This window comes from Rhinolophus ferrumequinum, chromosome 22, assembly GCF_004115265.2.
Source record: "Rhinolophus ferrumequinum isolate MPI-CBG mRhiFer1 chromosome 22, mRhiFer1_v1.p, whole genome shotgun sequence".
Classification (NCBI taxonomy): Eukaryota; Metazoa; Chordata; class Mammalia; order Chiroptera; family Rhinolophidae; genus Rhinolophus; species Rhinolophus ferrumequinum.
In genome coordinates this window covers 3,081,479-3,100,203 of record NC_046305.1, presented here as the reverse complement: position 1 = coordinate 3,100,203, position 18,725 = coordinate 3,081,479, and the positions used below count along the sequence as shown (strand labels likewise).

General features: G+C 54.6%; 1 protein-coding gene across 2 annotated transcripts; it reads right to left on the bottom strand.

The window, feature by feature from the left end:
* Window positions 1-11,897: 11,897 nt before the first annotated feature.
* RGS4 (regulator of G protein signaling 4) lies at window positions 11,898-16,966 on the bottom strand. Of its 2 annotated transcripts, XM_033094106.1 has the most exons (5): window positions 16,837-16,966; window positions 14,257-14,361; window positions 13,945-14,006; window positions 13,273-13,439; window positions 11,898-12,934 (listed from the first exon to the last, which is right to left on the bottom strand). In XM_033094106.1, the coding sequence occupies exons 1-5, from the start codon at window positions 16,878-16,880 to the stop codon at window positions 12,695-12,697; spliced, it is 618 nt and encodes a 205-aa protein (XP_032949997.1). In that variant the 5' UTR covers window positions 16,881-16,966; the 3' UTR covers window positions 11,898-12,694. The 2 variants fall into 2 exon arrangements, with proteins under 2 accessions (XP_032949997.1, XP_032949998.1); XM_033094107.1 differs by lacking the exon at window positions 13,273-13,439 and having other exon boundaries at window positions 12,864-12,934.
* Window positions 16,967-18,725: the final 1,759 nt, after the last annotated feature.

The window sequence follows — 18,725 nt, the reverse complement described above, 5'->3', positions numbered from 1 at the left end:
AGGATAAGTAAAAAATTCTGCTTATCATAAAGAAAATATGCAGAGCGGCCGCTCGTTTCCATCTTTGGGAATTCAGCGTAAGGCTGGGCAGAGTGAGCTCAGAAGGTGAAGATGTTCCAAAACAAACACGACCTCTCAGACGGAATGTGACTCCTGGCTAGAATATTCTACATTTCCACCGAGAATCCTGGCTTATCATCATCACCCAAATGCCCACTTGTGTTTATAGTTTTCTACGCGTTTTAGGTTTTCTTAAAAGTTTCATATATTCTGCCTCTTTCAAAAACAGGTTGAGAGGCAAGCGACAAAGGCTGTAAGCGTTCTGTCCCCTCCCTCTCCCTTTCCCCACCCTTTGGCCTCCCTCCCTCCTTTTTCACCTCCTTCCCTCCCCCTCTCCGGCCTCCTTCCTTCCTTTGTCAGCATTTTTGTCAAGCACTGGACTGAATGATGAGAAAATACACCAGAAGGACGTACAAACTTGTGAGGAGCTCACAGCCTGGTGGGCGGGACAGGAGAACTTGTTTCAGTGAAGACGCAAAGAAGGAAATATGCTCGAAGAACTTAGAGAAGAGTTAACCGACTCTGTCCTGGAGAGTCAGACGAGGCTTCAGAGAGATGGTGGCACTTAATTATTTAAAAAGTAAAAATTTCAAAAAGTTTACTGGGCGGCTGGAACAGCACAAGCAGAAGAACGGCTCGTGAGGGGCCCAGCAGGGCGGGAAGGCGGGGACACAGCTGAGTCCGCTCAGAAAGCCTGTTGACTTAAGCAGAGTGGCTGATAAATCACTTTTCTCTCATGGTACAAATATTTGCCAAAGCTGTTCGCTTGTGAAGTGGCAGCTGTGAGCCCAGAGGGGGACATTAACGTCTTCCTTTAATTTTTTGCAAGTTTGTTTCCTCTACTTTTCTCTCTCTTTACATCTCTACTGAGTGATGAAAAATTGGCCTGGCCTAAGAAAAATGAACTGATAGTCTGTGGAGGTGAGAACGTTTTAGTTTTCTGAAGAGGTGAGAAGAACTCAGGGGAAGGAAGCAGACGAGGCCATGACACCTGGTGCCCTGCCAGGCTGGCCTGGCACCATGGAGACGGACAGACTGACTGTGCAGGGAAGAAAAGGGAACGCGGCTGGGCCGGGGGAGGTGAACATATTGTGTCCGATTTCCAGTCCCGATAGAGCATGACGGCCTTTCCACGCCCTGGGATCGTGACCTGGCCTCACGCCGGCCATCCTGCCATCGCACCCAGTCACCCTGGCCCTTCTGTTATGTCCACATACCAGTGTGTATTGAATGTGTGGAAGGCAGATTGTCTTACAAGTTTATAGGTCGGTGCAGTAAGGTGAACCTCATCTAAACATGACGTGGAGGGAGGGATTCTGAACTCCGGGCTTGAGGCTGGCGCTGAGTGAGACCATCGGGGGTCTTAGGAGGCGGTGAGTCTATCTCATGTGAGGAAGGATATTAAAGTATGAATGAAAGGTGGAGTGTGGTCATTTAGATTATTTTACAGCAAACAGGTTGTCGTGCAGGGGATCCTGCCGACTTTGCCATGTGTCGTGCGGGGCGGCCTGCAGGGTCTCAGCTGCCCACATAAGAACGCAGGACATGGTGAGGCCAAAGAGGAACACCCACGGAGCCATAGGTAGGGGAGTCACACCACTATATTCTCACTGGCGGCTGGGTTGGAGACACAGGAAGCAGGAGCCACACAGGTTGGCAACCTTCACTGCACCGCTTGCAGGCTCAGCCACCATCTTCTTGCTAGCCCCACTTTTTTGCTAGCCTAGCCACGGCAGTTATATTAGTGGCCAACGGCTCACTGGTTACAGCTGACGGCCAACTAGCCACAGCTGATGGCCATTTGTTCAGTCGATGGCCATTTACTACCTGAGCCAGCACCTTTCTATGTGAGGCTGAGAGCCTGGAAGCTGCTTTTTGGGGCTCTGTCCCCACACAGGTAATACGTCCTCTCCGTTCCACCATAAGCAGAGTTCACTGCCCAGCATGGCTCCCTGGCCTGGCTTGGCCGTGGGACATTTTGGCCAATGTGACCACGTTACAGGCTGACATGTTCGGAAAGACATGACATGTCTGTAGGAAGGCTTGCCGTCACGCACGTCTGCCACCTCCGAGAGAACGTGACGTGGACTGTACCAGCCAAAAGGGAGTGGAGGTAACTTGGTCACGGCCAGATGACCAGCGGGGGGGCATTTTCATAAACAGGGCCTGTTGGACAGTAAACAGGGCCTGTGCCCTTCCGCCATCACGGCCCCCACCCCGTCCCAAAGCAGAACAGACAAACTCTAAGCAACAGAAGACACTCACTGGAGCAAAGCTCCAATTTCAGCTTGAAAGGTCACCAGCTCCCTTCTCCCCCTCCCTTCGTTTCTCTCATTTCACCTTGAATGCTAGTGGGATGGGACAAGCTTCATTTTAAAGCCTCAAGGTCTTAACTAGAACCATCTGGGTGATCGATGCCCCCAGGTCTCTGAAAACAACACTGGCTTTAGCGTTGTCACCTGCTGATGGGAGGTTGCAAACCGTCAGAATGAAAGAGGCGCAGTTTTTTGCTGATGGAAACCCGAGTGGGTGTCTCCCCACGTTAGAGTCAGCAAACTTCACTGAGAAAAGGAACTGATTCTAGGAAAACCTGTCCCCTGAAGGACCCATGCAGCTGCCAGGTGCCCGAAGACGAGTTGGAGTGGCCCCTGTCCCCGGGAGGGGCTGATCCAGTGACCAATGGCTACGTGCACCGGCTTGTACACCGGCGTCCATCTGCTTCCTTGGTGCCATCGGACCAGCTTTCCTCCCGGCGACGTGTGGCCGTGGAATTCAGCTGGCCGGCTCAGTTTCTCCAGCAAACAGGCGCGCGGGCAACCCCTCTTGATAGAACTGGGTTTCATGTAAATGAAACTCACAGCGCGGTCAGTGTGTCCATCTGAGCATCGAACAGTTGCCACACACTCGTGTTTCTGATTTAAATGGACCCTCCTGACATGCCCTCATTTCCTGTACAGCTCACGCTGCACAACCGGTTTGAACTGCCCAGATCCGCGTACACACCGATTCTTCCCCAATGAATACGTGTTGTACTGCTCTCGTTTTTCCTTTTTTAACATGTATTTTTCAGTTACACACAACAGACAGCATTATATTAGCTTCAGGTGTGCCGCATAGTGGTTAGACATTTACAGAATTTACGCAGGGACCTCCCCGGTACCTGTCGTGTTTTCCACCAGCAGTTGGGAGTCCGCCAGGGCACAGGGCAGACTGTATGGGCTCTTGTTCCCTAATCTGCTGGTCTTTGCTCTGAAATTTTCATTCACAAACCAGTAAGGGATTAATTCAATCCACTTGCCTCCCTCCCTCCCTTCCTTCCCTTTCCACTTTATCTGTGTCTTTCTCTCTTCCTCACTTTTGTAATTTCCTTTCTTTTTTTAAATTTTTACTTTTTTGCATTCACTTTCCCTTGGTTCAGCAAGCAAACATTTATTGGCCACCTACTCTGGTCCTGAGTTAGGTTTTCCGCAGGATCACAGCTCCAAGAGGGGTCCAGACCCGCCTCAGGTGCGTCCTGCTTGCACGATGAAACACCTGCGTTACCGTCACATTTAACGTTACCTGCCACGGCTTAAGCCTTTGCCAGGCACTGGTCTCCATGCCCACCGCTGTTCTAGAACAGCTGTTACCAAACTCACCAGGTGCCCCACCTGTGTATTCTAGGCAAGAACCAGACGGGTTCCGTTTGGTGGTTTTATTTACTTGCAGCAAGTAAAGGAGACGCACGGTTCACATCCACATGTCTGTCCTGGGAAGGGAGGCTCAGCTGTTGCTTATATGCAAATCTGGAGCAGCAGCTGCCTCTGCCAAATACTGGGCTACCTTTTAGCGTTCAGCAAGAGCAGGAAGGACAGCCCGACCTTGAGGCACTCGTCCTACCTGACAGATAGGGTACAGAAGAGAGACCTTCTGTGTGGCGTCTGCCTCCAAAGGTCTTACTCTTTTTGTTAGAGAAAATCAACAGGAATTCGGAAGACAGTCGACCCACAGACAGTACAGAACTGACTTTTCTTGAAGCTGAGCACGCTGGAGATAGAGGTGAGTCACTGAGGACGGGCGCGGGGGTATTTTTAGAAGGGCGAGCCTTCGCTGGATGAGCTCTGAGAAGCTCATCAGTCTCACATGAGCCGGTGTGGCTGGTGCTACCCGCTCTGCTCCACAGTCACGGCGGTGTGGGCAGTGTGGGCGCCGGGCAGGGGGCTTCCTGCTGGCCTGTCGGAGCTCCGGGCAGCCGCTTGCCCCACGCGCGTCTGCTGCTGAGGTCCTTTGTCCACGGGGACAACATGCCAGAGCGTCTGAAGGAAACACAACCTCAGATTCCCCGTTCTGGTGGGCTCCCCTACACGAGGGCTTTACAAACTGATTATTTCAAGGGATTGTTAAGCATAGATTTTTTTTTTAACAGTGCCCATCCCCAAAACACCAAATCTGTGCTGTTAAGATCCGGAATTGTCCCCCTCAGACAGACAGAGAACCCGCACAATAATGCAAGTCACACAGTGAGGTTTATTACCAGCCGGCTGGGGTCCCCGTCTCTGCCCGACGCAGCGGGTTTTTAACAAGGACCCCAAACACTTAAAGCCAAGGGGTTATATAGCATTTTCAAGGCCTTCCATAGCTTCTGAGAGTACAAGATAAACTTACAGGACTTACATAGTTTCAAAGAGTATAAGATTTACTACAGGACAAGGAGACCAGGAGTATAAGATAAGCTACAGGACTTCTAGTCGCCATGCTGCAACTGCCCACATCCTGGAATTTTATAATTATGTTGTTTCAGGCTAGGGGCTGTTAACCCTGACCTGAAGATAGCAGTTCTCATGCTAACAGTCTCTTACATGCTAACAGTCTCTTACAGTGCATTTGGACCCTGGGGACCTGTCATTTATGTGAAGCTTCCCCACGCCTGTGTCACACAGCAGTGTTACTTTGTTTCAGTCTGGGCCTGAGTATAAGCTCACATAAAATCACCCTTACAGCTGGCACCCCCTGATGGGAGCCGTTTTGGGTGAGTATTGGCAGCAGCATAAATTGGGAGTCAGTCACTAAGACCTAATTGCTCAGGAGGCAAACAGATGTTCCTTTAACCCGGAGCCTGTTTGCTGGTCATGCGATCTCAGGCAGACGCGTCACCTGACACCACTCTGAGGTGCCTCGCTGCCCGCAAAGCAGGGTGCTGGGGGGACTGACAGCATGGCGTGGGAGGCAGGGACCCCAGTGCAGTCCACGTGGGCCACGTGAGGGGAAATGTCACCACTGTGAGAATGTGGACGGCACACTGACCACTAGTTACTCGCCCGTTGGTTTTAATCGTTCCCTTTGCGTTGGGCCGGTCTTTCCGCTCATGTGTAAGGTTACTGATGAGAATAAATTCCCTGTAATGTCACCCTGGACAGCACGGAGTGCGGGGCCTGTTTTCAGTGCCGAGGTCACAGGACGCCCGGCTTATTTCTGAATTATCAGGGCGCTGGCCAGCCGAGATTGAGGGAGCAGGACTGCAGGCCGGTGTGCACACGGCCCCCCGTAGCCACCCCAGGACTGAGCCAGGTGAGGACGAGGCCGCAGGGCACGCATCGGGTCTGTGTCGCAGGAGGCCTCTCTGTCGCTGTGACGACAGGAGAATCTCGTGTGGGTCAGGGAAGAGGGTTTGAAGGAAACATGGAGTGTGAGCGGCGACTGTCAGAAGCTGTACAACTTGACAAGGTAGATGGGAGCGTAGGGAGGAACGAGCGCGGTGTGAGGTTCGCAGAGGACCTGGCAGGGAAACACCTGTGGAGGGGAGCGCGTCAGTCAGCCCACTGCTGTGAGGTCACCAGGTAGACAGAGCTCCAGGCTCCGGCAGGCGGTGCGGCCGAGGGCGGGGCCCTGGCCACCTCTGCTGTGAGCTGTGTGACCTCGGGCAGCGGGGGCTGCTTGTGAGAGTCGGTTTATCATCTGTAACGGGAGGTGGTACGTGGTAGAGGCTCTTCGTCGTGCGGTTGTGACACGTGTTAAATCCATACCCAGGGAGAGGTATTAGCAGAGCGTAAACAAGACGCGTTAGCTGTTTTATGCTGTGGAAATAAAGGAGCATACGGATTTTAGTTATATATAATTATACGTTTCAATACATGTATGAAATCAACAGAGGAACACACTGTTTGCACTCTTGTAACTTCCGTTTTAAAATCTGCTTTTCTCTGTAAAGTGGTTCCAACCAGCTCTTCCTGACTCTGGGTATTTCACTCCCAGCCCCCAGCCCGAGGCTGGCCGAAGTGTCCATGCCTCCCCAAGAGCAGGAGGGCAAGACTGCAGGGGACCTGAGAGGGTCAGGCCACGACGTGACAGTCGGTCCAGAGGAAGCACTCAGGTCCCAGAGGGGCTGGGGGTGGCTTCCTGGGTGCACCCAGGAGCAGGTAGCACTGTTCTGTCACTCAGTCACCAAGAGTCCCCTCCCCAGAGTTAGGCCCGTTACTTGGTGCAGGCGTTATGCGATCGCAGGGGCCTGGTCAGTGAGCTGGAGGGGTTGCATTGTAGTTTGGGGGACACCCTCATACATCAGCGGTCACAGGACAGTGTGCTAGTAGCAAGGAAAGCAGGACAGAGTACGGAGGGAGCCCCACGGAGCAACATTTAAATCATTTTGGAAATAGGAGTAGGCTTCTCCATGTGGGTAGGGCTTGAGCTGAGTTTAAAATAGAGAGTAAGAGGTAGCGGGGTCAGGGAGAGGGATGGGGGTCTGAGCTGGACAGTGACAGGCAGTGACCAGCGCGCCACTTCCGGCGTGTGCTCGCAGCAGGATTAAAGGAGGGCTTATAAGAGGTGAGGCCAGAACACTCAGTAGAGTTCAAAACCATAGAGCTGAACACCGGCCTCAGGGGTTGGGAGCGTTGCAAATTTTCAGCAGAAGAGTGAGAGATCCAATGTGCGTCTTAGAGCAGACTGGCCGTGGTTTGGAGTGAATCAGAGGGCAGCAGACAAGAGACGGAAAGACTGAAAGGCCAGGCGATAAACCAGGCCGTGGATGAAGCGCCTGTGATGGAGAGGCTGGGACGGACTTCAGGAAGTGTCACCCCAAGGCCCTCTGCAGAGCTGGGTGCCCACTGCGTGTGTGGAGTGAGCGACAAAGGTTCTGCAGTCTCTAGTGGGAGGGGCTCCAGGTCAGATAAGACTGGAATCAGAAGAAAAATGGATCTGGAATTTGCAACCCACCCTGTTCTTTATAACACCCCCAAGGCATGAACTCATTAGGAACAGGCCAGGGCAGCCGAAAGCACTTCCTACAGAGGAGACGTGAGGAGTACAAAGGCAGCGCCCGGGGCAGGGTGGCGGGGGATGGGGCCGGAGAGCCCAGCTGCCTTGTTGCTGACAAGACGTCACTAGGATTGTTTCCCAGGACTTGCAGATGCTGCTGAGATGACTCAGGCATATGTGGTCCTGGGAGAAGACGGCTCCAGAAAGGCAGCATGGCTTGCTGGAACAATCTGGGAATCTGACAGACCATACTTTGGAAAGAAATCAACAAAGCCCCTGTTTTGCATTCTTCAGAAGCAGTGCCCCGAAGGCCACCCTGGAATGTCATTCTCAGGACGTGGAAGCTCACCACTCAGTACTTCCCACGGTCAAACTCCCTGCTGACTCGCACATGCTCCTGCCTGGACCAGACTCGTGTGGGGGACAATCCCTTTAACCCCGGCCCTGGGGTCACCGCTGGCCCTGGGGTCACCGCTGGCTTCCACAGCCGGAGCTGTGTGACCAGGACATGCGCCAAGTGCCTGTTCCCATCGGGGTCCCCGTCCGTGCGTGGCTCCTGCAGTGGCCGAATGTCTTGGCTTCCTGGTGTGATGTCACCCCACCGCAGTGGGCGCTGGAACCAAAGGAGAGCTGAGCTATTATTTTACTGTGGTCTTCTTCCTTTAGGATGGAAAAAAAAAAAATGGAGAATGGTTCAGGATCTGGCAAACTTAGAGACAGAAAGGAAAGGAAACGGAAGAGGGGTTCTTAGCGAGGCCCTGGCCCCGTAGTCATCCCTTGCGGCCCAGGCTGTTTTCTCTAGTTGCAGAGGGACAGTCCACCTGTCCCAGAAGGAGCAGGACGGTGCCTGGGGACGGAGGGCCGGCCAGACATGAGGACCCTTGAGAGCCTGGCTGCGTCTTCCTCACAAAAGCGTCTTTACTTCCTTTTCTTTCACGTTCCTCTCTTGCACATTTTCTTTCCCTTCTCTGCTTCCTTTCTCTGCTCTTTCTATGTCCTTTCCTCTTCTCTCTATTTCTTCCTGTTATTCCTTCCTTGTTGCTGGGATCCCTTCTGCCTTCTCGTCCCTCTTACCCCTTTCTCCTTGAAGGGAGTAATTAACGTGTGGACTCTGGAGCCAGATTTCTGGGTTTGACCTGTGCTCTGTCACGTGGGTAGGTTCCTGAACTTTTGTGGATGACAGTTTCCCCAGCCATCAGGGACCAATACTAAGAGAACGGACCTCTGTGTTTTGCTCTCAGGATTATATACGGTAATTAAGTGGCAGTTAATTCACAGGCCGTCAGAGTGAGATTCTGCTGTTGACTTTGAGGTCTCCTTTGGAAGCCCAGCTCTCTCCCCAGCCATCGTTTACCTCCATCGATGCGCCTGAGAAACGAGGGTCCCCCACCCCAGCTCCCACACGATCTCTTTGCGTGTAACATCTAAAAGAGTGGGCTCTTTTCAGGGGAACCCTTCCTGAGTCATCTCATTCCATTTTTACCTCTATTCTCTATCATGCAAAGGAGTGAGCCGGTGTTGTCCTTTGTCACGTCCTCTTTGTGGGTGACGTCAAGATGTTAGACAAAGCAATGCGTGTGGAAACAACCGGAGTTAATGACAAACAACAATCTGGCCAGCCTGTGGTTTAATGGCCAAGCGGACACAGGATTTGAATTCATCTCTGAATTAAATGAATGGAGCTATTCAGTCTTCAGACTGTGCCATTGTTGAATCTGGCGGTCACGTGAGCCAACTTATCTGGCTGGCGTCGCTCTGATGGTATTTTCGCCTGTAAGTTGGGCCTGGGCTGATGGATAGTGGGTTTTCCCTTGGAGGTAGTTCTTTTTTGCTTTTCTTGCCTCTTTTCTCCTGTTTCATCTCATTTCTAACTTTAAGACCCATTAACGTGAAGTGTCAGAACACAGCCTGAGGCAGCTTGGGTGGTTCCCCCAAAGTGCAGTTTCTGTTTGCAGACGGCTGTGAAGGTGACGTGTCCTCTGAGCCCACCCTCCCGTGTCTGCCCCTCCCCTGCATAAACGACCACCGTGCAGCCCCGTGGGGAAGAGCGTCCTGTCTGCATTTCTCAGGGTTTGCCACGCTGGGCTGCAGGGACCAACAGCCTCAGGGACACTCGACTCCCTGTGGAGATGTGTCATTCACTTTATATTCAGAGTGAGGCAACTGGTCCTGTGTCTCTGGCTGCCTGATCTGGAACGCAGACTCTCCAAGGTTGCCCCAGACGGAGAAGGGCGAGCTGGGAAAGCATTCACTTTAGTCCATTCGCTGGTCTCGGACTCTGCTCCTCATCCAGCGGCCTGGGGAGTCCTGGGGAGAGCTGCGCGTCACTGCTGGGGTTTCTGGAGGCAAAGCCGCCCCCGTTCAAATTGCAGCTTTGCTATGTGGTGCCGCTGTGACATGGGCAGCTCCTTCCCGGCTGTGCCTCAGTCTCCTCGTCCGTAAACATTAGCAGGTGTTTTGCAGAGGCCGTGCCCACAGTTGGCACCATGGGGTTGGTGTGAGAAGTAAATGTATTATTTATATAAAGGGCTTAGGACAACATCTGGCACCTAGCAAGCAGCGAGAAGGGGTTTTCAAAGTGTCATCCTTGACCCTTCAGGGCAGTCAGCACCTTTTTGTTGTTTATTCATAGCCGACCTTCGAGAGGAAGGAAAGTGTGGGCGAGGCAGAGACTGGAGAAAAACTGCTCACTCTGGGGACATGGTGTCATCTACACGGAGTGGCAGCCGCCTCTTTGCGAGAGCCTGACGCCCTGCAGTGTGACCCCGGCGTGAGAACCTCGCGTGTTTTCAGGTAGGTTTGTATAAGTTTCCTCTAAATATTTACGAGAAGTCTGTGTCTTTTTCTCCAGAGATAGCCCATGGTTTTCATCAGCTCCTTAAAAGGACCTGTTATCCTAAGTAGTTTAAGATCCTGTGTCCCTAACACCTTGGCAGCTTGAGTTTTACAATGAGAAAGGGAGGGCTCCTGACATGACAGACATGGTGCCCGTGGCCCTGAGGGTGGACGTCCTATGCACTCTTCTCCAGGGAAGGCTTCTGAGCAGTCTGGGGGGGTCTGGCCCTCAAGCCCCTCCAGCTCCCGCCCCCACTGGTCAGTCATGTGTCAACTGGGCAGGTCACCGGAGGTTGCAGAAATGCTCCTTGGGAAGGTGAAGCCCAACCCTGCAGGGAACCACCACGTCTGTTTCGCTGAGTCTCTGGGGCCAAGATGGCCTCAGTTCTGGGACTAGAGGTAGCAGAGCAGTGGCAGGAAGTGAAGAAGATGCAACAGTCCTTTTCTGCTCTGTCCCCAGAGGTGGCCTGGGGGACATGGAAGACGGGCCCTGAGTCACCTTCTGCCCACAGCCTGCTGCTTCTCTGAACGTGTCTCTGTGGACCGTTACTGGGTTTCCAAGCAGATGGCTAAGTGTGACACATTTATTTACCCTTATTGTTGAGCTGTGTGTGTGTCACCGGAAGCACACGCCTTGAGAAAGCATGTGAGCACGCACACAGAAGGGGCTCTTGGCCCCTGGGCCAGGAGCAGGGAGAGCTCAGCGTCAGACGCAGAGGAAATGACAGGAACAACCAACTGAAAAGCACACTGGAGACATGTTACATAAAATAATTTACTTCTCATTCCCAACGACCTTGCAGACCCACTGTGAGGACAGGCACACTCGGGAAGTCACGGCGGCCACAACAGGACAAGACCCACCGAGTGACAGGTGTGGACCCTGGGGTCATCTAGAGACAACACCGAGGGACACAGGCATGCTGGTAAGAGCTCCGGGGACATGAACACAAGACCGCGCGAGACAAGAAGGTACAATCGGGAAACTGAGTCCTTAACACAGTGTGACTCGTACACACACAGTCTGGTGTCTTCACTTTGCAGCCCAGTCTCTTGGCCTAAAAGCACAAGGTGCTCCCGCATTAATCGATGCTGGCGTTCGGCGTGTGTGCCCATCCCAGGCAGCGGTGCCAGGAGGATGAGGGCAGACTGACTTCCTGACCACTCAGGAACCACTCAGGGGTAGCCTGCACCTCCTTTTAGGACACAATACAATAATAAAAACATTGTACAAAATGGCATCATAAATAACAAGTGAGAAATCTTCAAGTAGTTCACATGCCTTGAAAAGTTGCAAACTTTTCTAACAATTCTATTGCTACGGTAACAACAGTAGTTCTAACAAGTGATGTCTCTTTTTCTCTCCCTCTCATTCAGTCTCAGAGCCTGGAAAGACGTGCCTCAGCCTCAGGGAGCCCTGTGTGCAGGGCGGAGTGGACACGGTGCCACCTGGGGCTTCCAGTCTGTGGAGACGCCTCCTGCACACAGCACCCCCTTCCCCTTCCCTGCTGCTGGTTCAGAGTGTAGGCGGACAGCCCACAGCCGTCCCGGGGACACAGACAGACAGCCACTGTGAAGCCTCGTGTGACAGCTAATGGTCTCAGGACAAAACAAAATGAGGAGAGAGAGCACCTTGGTCAGGAGAGGAAGAGAGAGCAGCGGGTCAGACGCCCGCCCTCCGTGCTGTGCCCTCGCTCAGCCAGCGTCTTATAGCAGGTCGAGCCGCATCCTCCTTCACACCAGGCCTCCCGCACCCTGCCACACCTGCCATCTCCGTGCCCACCCAGCTGCTGACGACCGTGCACCAGCACCCGGGCAAAGAAGGGGAGGCCAGCAGCTCAGGACTCAAAGCGCCACCAGCGATCGCCTGCCCGAGACAGCACGGCGTCGGGCAAGCACCGCACTCTGGGTGTGTACTGCTTACCGGAGCACAGCCACCACGGCGTCCTGGAGCTTCTCCAGCAAGAGCGGGAGCCTTCCAGCCGCCTTGCACAGGTCAGCGTCCCCTTCTTAGCCAGCGTGGAGCCAGTTCCACCCGCCCTATTCATCGCAGGCTGAACGCCCAGGGATGAGAACATGCGTGTGACCTGTATGTGCACTAGCCCTGAGCTCCTGGGGTCTTTCCTGCCTGTTCCCACAGAAATCCGTACGTGTGTGTATAAACATGCACACACATATCCACGCGATTGATCCACCTCCTCTAAGTGTCTAGACTTTGGAGAAAGTGCTGGCTAACGGAACCCATGTCTCTATGGATGTCACATGAAGTGTGACCGACCTGAGCTCCAACTGCCACCCATCTCTGAACACCCAGGCCTATCAGACTGCTTTCTGGAACTTGCTCGCGTGGCACCCTGAAAACTCCAGGGGAGACTGGGCTGGACGGAGGTCCTGCGCTGATGAACACCAAAAAACTGAAACTACATCTAGAACAACTGGCAGGCGGCAGGCGGCACGAAAACTAGGCTACGTGTGGGCAAAGCGCGAGCTCCACACACGTCGGGGTTTGGCCTCAGGCTGTCCAGGCAGAGTCTCGGCGTGTCGGCCCCTCACTGTGGAGTGACAGTTAGGCGTACTGGGGGACCAGGGAGGGACAGTCTGCGGAGCTCTGGGCTGCGCTCTGCTTCTCCGACCCGCAGCCGGAAGGGCCAGCCAAGTCCAGGTAGAAGCGGGACTTGAGAAAACGGCGGTAGGAGTCCTTCTCCATCAGGTGGAAAATCTTCTTCTGGGCCTCGTCAAAGCAGCTGACGGTGGGCTGCAGCACGTTCCGGCTCGTCTGCTCCCGGGTGCAGGAATCCAGGTTCACCTGCGGGCAGAGGCCAGGCCGTGAGACACGGTGCCCGTGGAGGATGGGGCGACCCTCTCTGCCCCAGGGACGAGGACGGGCTCTGGGCACCACCCTGGAACGTGCGAGATGGGGGCAGGGCCGTCTCCTCTCTTGTGTCTCACAAACTGGGGCGATTCATCAGCGTCCTTCACTCAGGGGGTACCTCGGTGCCCTGGATGACAGAGCTCTTTCCCTGGCTGACGCAAGGGCGTTGCCCAGGTTACAGTGACCTCCTCCACGGCCAGGTCTCTCCCGTGGACTCACACGGTCTAACCCCCGCCCTGACTGCACCTGGAGGGAACCCCACACAGACCTACCTCCTTGGCTGCCTGCACTGAGATGAACTCGTTGTAGATCTTCTGGGCCTGGGGAGTCCGTTTAGAGGGTGACTTGATTTTCTTGTACTCTTCACAGCTGACCCAGAAGTCAATGTTCTCCTCACTGTATTCAGACTTCAAGAAAGCTTTGAAAGCAGCCAGCCCACCTGTGACAGGAGAAAGCAGCACCGGTGCCATCACCCTGGCTGGCCTCCTGGACCTTGTGTCCCAAATGAAGCCCAGTGCCTGTGGGGCCCACGTGGAGTCGGGTACCCCTAATGTGTGTTTGGCACCTTGCCTCCCAGGACTGCCCTGTCTCTCTTGCCCAAGGCTTAGAGCCTCTTGCAAGAAGGTGTCATGTTTCCGAAATGCCTGTGCAGCCATCAGTTGCCAAGGGGTTTGGGAACGGGCGCCTGAGGTTGGTTCTGCAAGAAATCTGTGTTGGGAATTCTCCCCTCTCCACTTCCCCGTGCGGTGACAGGGATGGCTTTGCTGGGGTTTCTGCATGACGTTCCCAGCACAGGTCACAAAGCTCGAGGGCTAAGTGTGTAACAGACTGGTTCTCCTGAGTGTGGGAGTCAGAAGACACCCCAGCCCGGTGCCCTGCCTGCTGGCATAAGTGGAGTGTGAGACAGCTCGTGGGGGGGGGGGGGGGGGGGGGCGCTCACTTACATTCATGGCTGATCAGGTTTTCCAGCGATTCAGCCCATTTTTTGACCTCCTCTTGGCTCACCCTAGAGACATGGAGAAAACAAATTATTTAAACGCCACGATCCAAAACTGGGGCAAGAAATGAAACATCCTGAATAAAATGCGGACGTTTGATTTTCCGTGGTTACGACGAGGCCTGCCGCTCATGACATGGCAGAGGAAGGAAGACACCCGTGAACACGGAGGCCGTGTTGACCCGCGTCCTGCTCAGCTGTGACAGGACCTGTGGGCCCGTCAGCCACGCCTCGGTGGCCCTGCAGGCTTGGCTCTCACCTCTGACAGACGACCCCTTTGTCCTTCTTGCTGTGGACGGCGTTGTGTTCACAGGAGTGTGACTTGTGCAGCAGGGAGCCCAGCCGGTGCTTCACATCTTTGGCGCTGCAGAGAGAGGAGAAAACAGTGAGGGGGACCAGCTCCGTCTGAAAGACACCCCTGCTCTGGGGTCCGTGACCAGGGAAGGGCCGGCTGCACTCGGCACGGACGCCCAGGAAAACGAGCCTCCTCTCTGTGTCTGCCTGTGACTCGGTGCCAGCCAGGGCGGTGGCCCTCCCGTTCCCCCAGCAGCTCTTCTGCAAACCTGTCATTTTCACCAATGCAATGTCATGGTACCGTCGACAGAAGCACTTGGAAAACTTGACTGATCTTTGGGCAATTGGTAGGGACTGGGAAGCAAGCAGTGACTGAAAGGGGACAGCTTCCTATGGTATGTCACCCCCTCGAGGGCGGTGGCTACTGCCACCGTCTGGCCGCTGGCAGAGGCGGCCTGGAGGAGGTGGGCCCTGGGATATGCCCAGGTGTGCGGCTGCCGCAGAGGAGGTGGAAAATGACAGCGGTCCCCCAGCTCCAGGCTGGCCTCTGGGGACGCTGCTGCAGCTGCTTTCCTTTGTGACCTCGGCTCTGGGAGGACATTTACTCTGTAAAGGACAGTTGAGGCTTCAAAACAATGAGGAGAAGCAGGGGAGTCCTCCCTGAGGCCCTGATGCTGTCGTCAGAGCAGCCTCTCCCCAGCCTGCGGCTCTTCCAGGGCAGCCAGGGAACCGCAGGGCACGAGACTTACAGACGGCACCTCAACCTGCAACGAGCTCAGCTTTCTCACTCTCTGTTAATTCCTCTTTTGCTTGGATCTATTTTATTAATAAAAGCCCAGAAATCATTTTAAGGGAAAAATGTCGTTTTACAAAACATGAATAATGACATGATCCGACACAGAGGGGCAAAACCAAGTCCAAGGACCTTACGTGAGGGGGGCTGTGAAACGTCAGGGGCGCAACTGTGCAGGGCCCCAGAAAGCTCGGATTTCTGGGACTGCCCCTTAAAACACTGTTTTTTCTCCCTCACAAATCTGCTTCCTCATGTGGTCAGGGGCTGCAAAACCCTCCTTGATGGTGGCCAGACATCATCCTGAAGGCCCAGGGGGTTCCACGGGGAGGGTCTACGTGCGCTGTGACTCGGGGAAAACACCGGTCACTCCATGTTCCCACGGAGCCCCGGCGGTTACTGCCAAAGCAGCCGTTCGCACAGTTGGCAATATGCTTAGGGAGCACATGACACTTGTCCTCCTAACACAAAACCACCACGATAAACACAGAAAGGACTCCAGGGGTCCTGGACCTCACGTGACTCTGCCACCCAGCACCTATGTATGGGACCCCTAGCACAGCCTCAGGCGCGGACACTGGAAGGAAGGGGGACCAGGCAGTTTGCGGCTCAGTGGGAAGGCAGGACCGGCAGCCATGCAGTGGTCCGTCTGCCTGCACAGCACCGGCTCCTGACACCCTGCGTTTTGCACGACTCATCTCCTATGGAGGTTGGCTGAGTGTGGAGTATTTGCTGTTTGGGTTCCGGACGCTGCTAGTAGAGGCCACTTCACAGGTGCTCTGTGCCAGACCCTCCCAGCCACGAAAGAATAGGGACAGGGAATAGCCTTCCTCCCCTCCGGCACGGCAAAGGTAAGGGTCCTAGGAGTGAGGGCACAGCAGATGGCTCTCTCTCCAAACTAGAACTGAAGGCGGTTTCTATTCGCAGGGAAAGAGGGGCTGGAGCTCCTACAGATTCTCACCTCCACTGTGAAGTTACATCACACACAAACCCTCATTTTGTATGTTATGGCGACTGCCTGACATATAAGCATTCTCCAAAAGCACTTACTTATACACCTTTTTTTAAAAAGCCAAAGACATATGAGTGGCTGCATAGCTGGAAGTTTTCTTTCATCAAGACACAGTACGTGATAAAACAATATGTTGGGGAGGAGACCACCCTCAGAACCCCTAAAAGACGTGTTATCAGCACTTCTCAACCACCTCTCACCTAAGACGTTTGGAGAACGAGAGGGAGGGGCAGAGATGAGGGGTTTGGAAACGAGTCGGATTACAAGCTGGCTCCTTATAAGAACACAGAGGGAGAAGGACACTGCAGCACCACACAGGGGCATTGCGCCTTTCCCGGGAGGTGGCCCAACCTCATTCTGGGGGACCGTCCCCTCAGCAACACCTAGTCTGCCATCGGGAGCCCAGCACATAGCTCTTTGTCCCCAGCGATGCTCAAACAGCAGCAGCAATGACAGACCACGCTATATCGTCCAAAACCTCAGGTCACTTCTCACTTAGAGCTGGCTTGTCCGAGGGGCAGAACACTCCCCAAACCAAGGTCAAACGCAGCACCAGACTGGGGGAGAACACAGTCCTCCAGTCACAATTTCTAACTAGTCTGGGAGGAAAGCTAGGAAGTGGGTGCTGCCCTGCCCACACTCGTTCCCGAGAACTGGGTCAGGAAGCAGGTAACTAACTAAGGAGCCTCTCCCCCAGGCCAGCACCGGGGCAGGCGGGCGGCGAGCGCCTGCGGTCCTCTTACCTCCTCAAGCAGGAAGCCGGCAGCCCAGCTAGTCCTTTGCACATGGTGTCGGGGGTCCGGGCTCGCGGGAGGAGGGCGGCAGGGGTGTGTGCAGAGGCGCTGGCTTTTCCGAGGAAGATGCTGGCAGAACTGGGCGCTCCCTCCCCACCGGCCCCTTTTAAAGCCCAGCCAGCACCGGGCGGCCAATCAGCGGCGGCCCTGCCCCACCAGCTGCTCTCAGCCTCGCCTGCCTGCGGGGGAGGCGAGGAAGCAGGGCCCAGGCACCCACCGTGCAGAGTGAGCCCACGGGAAATCCTCCTGCAAAGCAGACAGAATTTGCTCCATGTCTCTACCGATATCTGGGGTTTTGAATTTTCTAGAAAAGGGAGAGAAAGGGGTTTACAAGGCTACAAAGCACGGGGTTTATTCATTTTTCTGTAAAAACAGGGAACGGGCAAGCGGCCTCCTTGGAAGGACAGGTGTTAGCAGGAGCTCCCGGGCTTATGCCGGGGCTGACTCTCAAGGCATTTCTTTTTCTTGGGTTATAAAGAGCATGGCACGGTGCAAGGTGCCGTCGTCACTGTTTTCAAAGGGGAGTTGGCAGCACCACGGTGTCCCAGCCAGGCCTGCAGGAGTGGCCTGTGGGTGGTCACGTCCACGCAGGAGTGGGGAGGGCCCACTGTCACCTGCCCCGCAGCACTGAACACCAGCCCAAGGGGACAGATTCGCTGCCTCGTCCTCAGCCCACTGCGGATGCTTTTCCAGAACTCGCACTCAGAACAGCTCAGCCAGCACCAACAATGTCTGCCGCACGTGCCTGCCTCCCACGAGAAGCTGCAGCACGTCAGCCTGAGGCCCGGAGGGCGGCGGAAGTGAGTGCACACGTACAGGGGCCTTTACTTATCTGCACGTGACTTACGTCTTATTATGTCTTGTGTAATTCTCGGTCTCCAAGCCGGTATTTCAAAACATGGAGAGAGGGAACGAGAGGGAGAGAGGAGGAAAACATGCAGTTTCCGTGCATGGCCCCAGCCTTCGGCGGGAGCGTGAGAACGTTTGACCCTGCAGGTGCTTCTGGGTACCTGGGCGTCAGTGTCTTTTACACACAAGATGCGTGACTGGCTGCGTCGACCAATCACGCCGCCATCTCCACGGTCACCAGAGTCAGAGGGCTCCTCTCCACGCAGCACAGCTGTGAGCGGAGGGAGGAAACCGGTTTCTAGGTCGGACCTGAGCAGCGTGCGTTTCGGAAGGAGACGCAAGGGGCTGTACTTTACATCTAAGAGGTGAGGCATCAAGTGACCGGGTGGAGACAATACAGCAGATGGGTGCCAGTGACGTGTGAAGGTGCCCGAGAACGCAGAAGGGAAAGCGGGAAGAGCAACATCCCCACACGTCTGTGACCCCAAACACCCACACGACCCTCCGCTTTGCCCGGCCCGGTGAGCACAGCAAAGAGAAGGCCGACGGACAGAAAAGGGTGCAGGGGCCTCCATCTCTCACAAATGCATTGAAATTACAGGAAAAAGTCTCTGGCCTTCTCCCAAGGAGACAGAAAAAATCTATTAGGTTAGTCACGGGACAAGTGTCCCTCGAGGTACAGCTTAGGACACTGGATGTGAAGCTGGCAGCACCCTCGGTGCAGAAGGAACTATAGTGAGATACGGAAGTACAAGGCCACCAAGCTAAAGAAGACAGAGCCGGCCAGAACGGGCACCAACGAGGAGCGACGAAGTAAAGGAGAGAAAGAAGCCACCCAAGAGAGCGACCATGCAAATCTGTGGCTTGAGCAACAGCACCAGGTAGGGCAGCAGCTGGGGACCAGGGCACAGCACCAGCACCGGCACCGCACACCCTGGCTCGCGCGTCCCCACGTGGCACAGCGGCTGTTTACCACAAATACTTATTAG

What these genes read in the sequence shown, in the direction of transcription:
- RGS4 (XM_033094106.1), bottom strand. Translation starts at nt 16,880, where the DNA reads ATGTGCAAAGGACTAGCTGGGCTGCCGGCTTCCTGCTTGAGGAG. An exon ending in CCGGCTTCCTGCTTGAGGAG is followed by an intron (nt 14,362 to 16,836) that starts GTAAGAGGACCG and finishes CTCTCTCTGCAG; the next exon opens with CGCCAAAGATGTGAAGCACC. An exon ending in AAACCTGATCAGCCATGAAT is followed by an intron (nt 13,440 to 13,944) that starts GTAAGTGAGCGC and finishes CTCCTGTCACAG; the next exon opens with GTGGGCTGGCTGCTTTCAAA.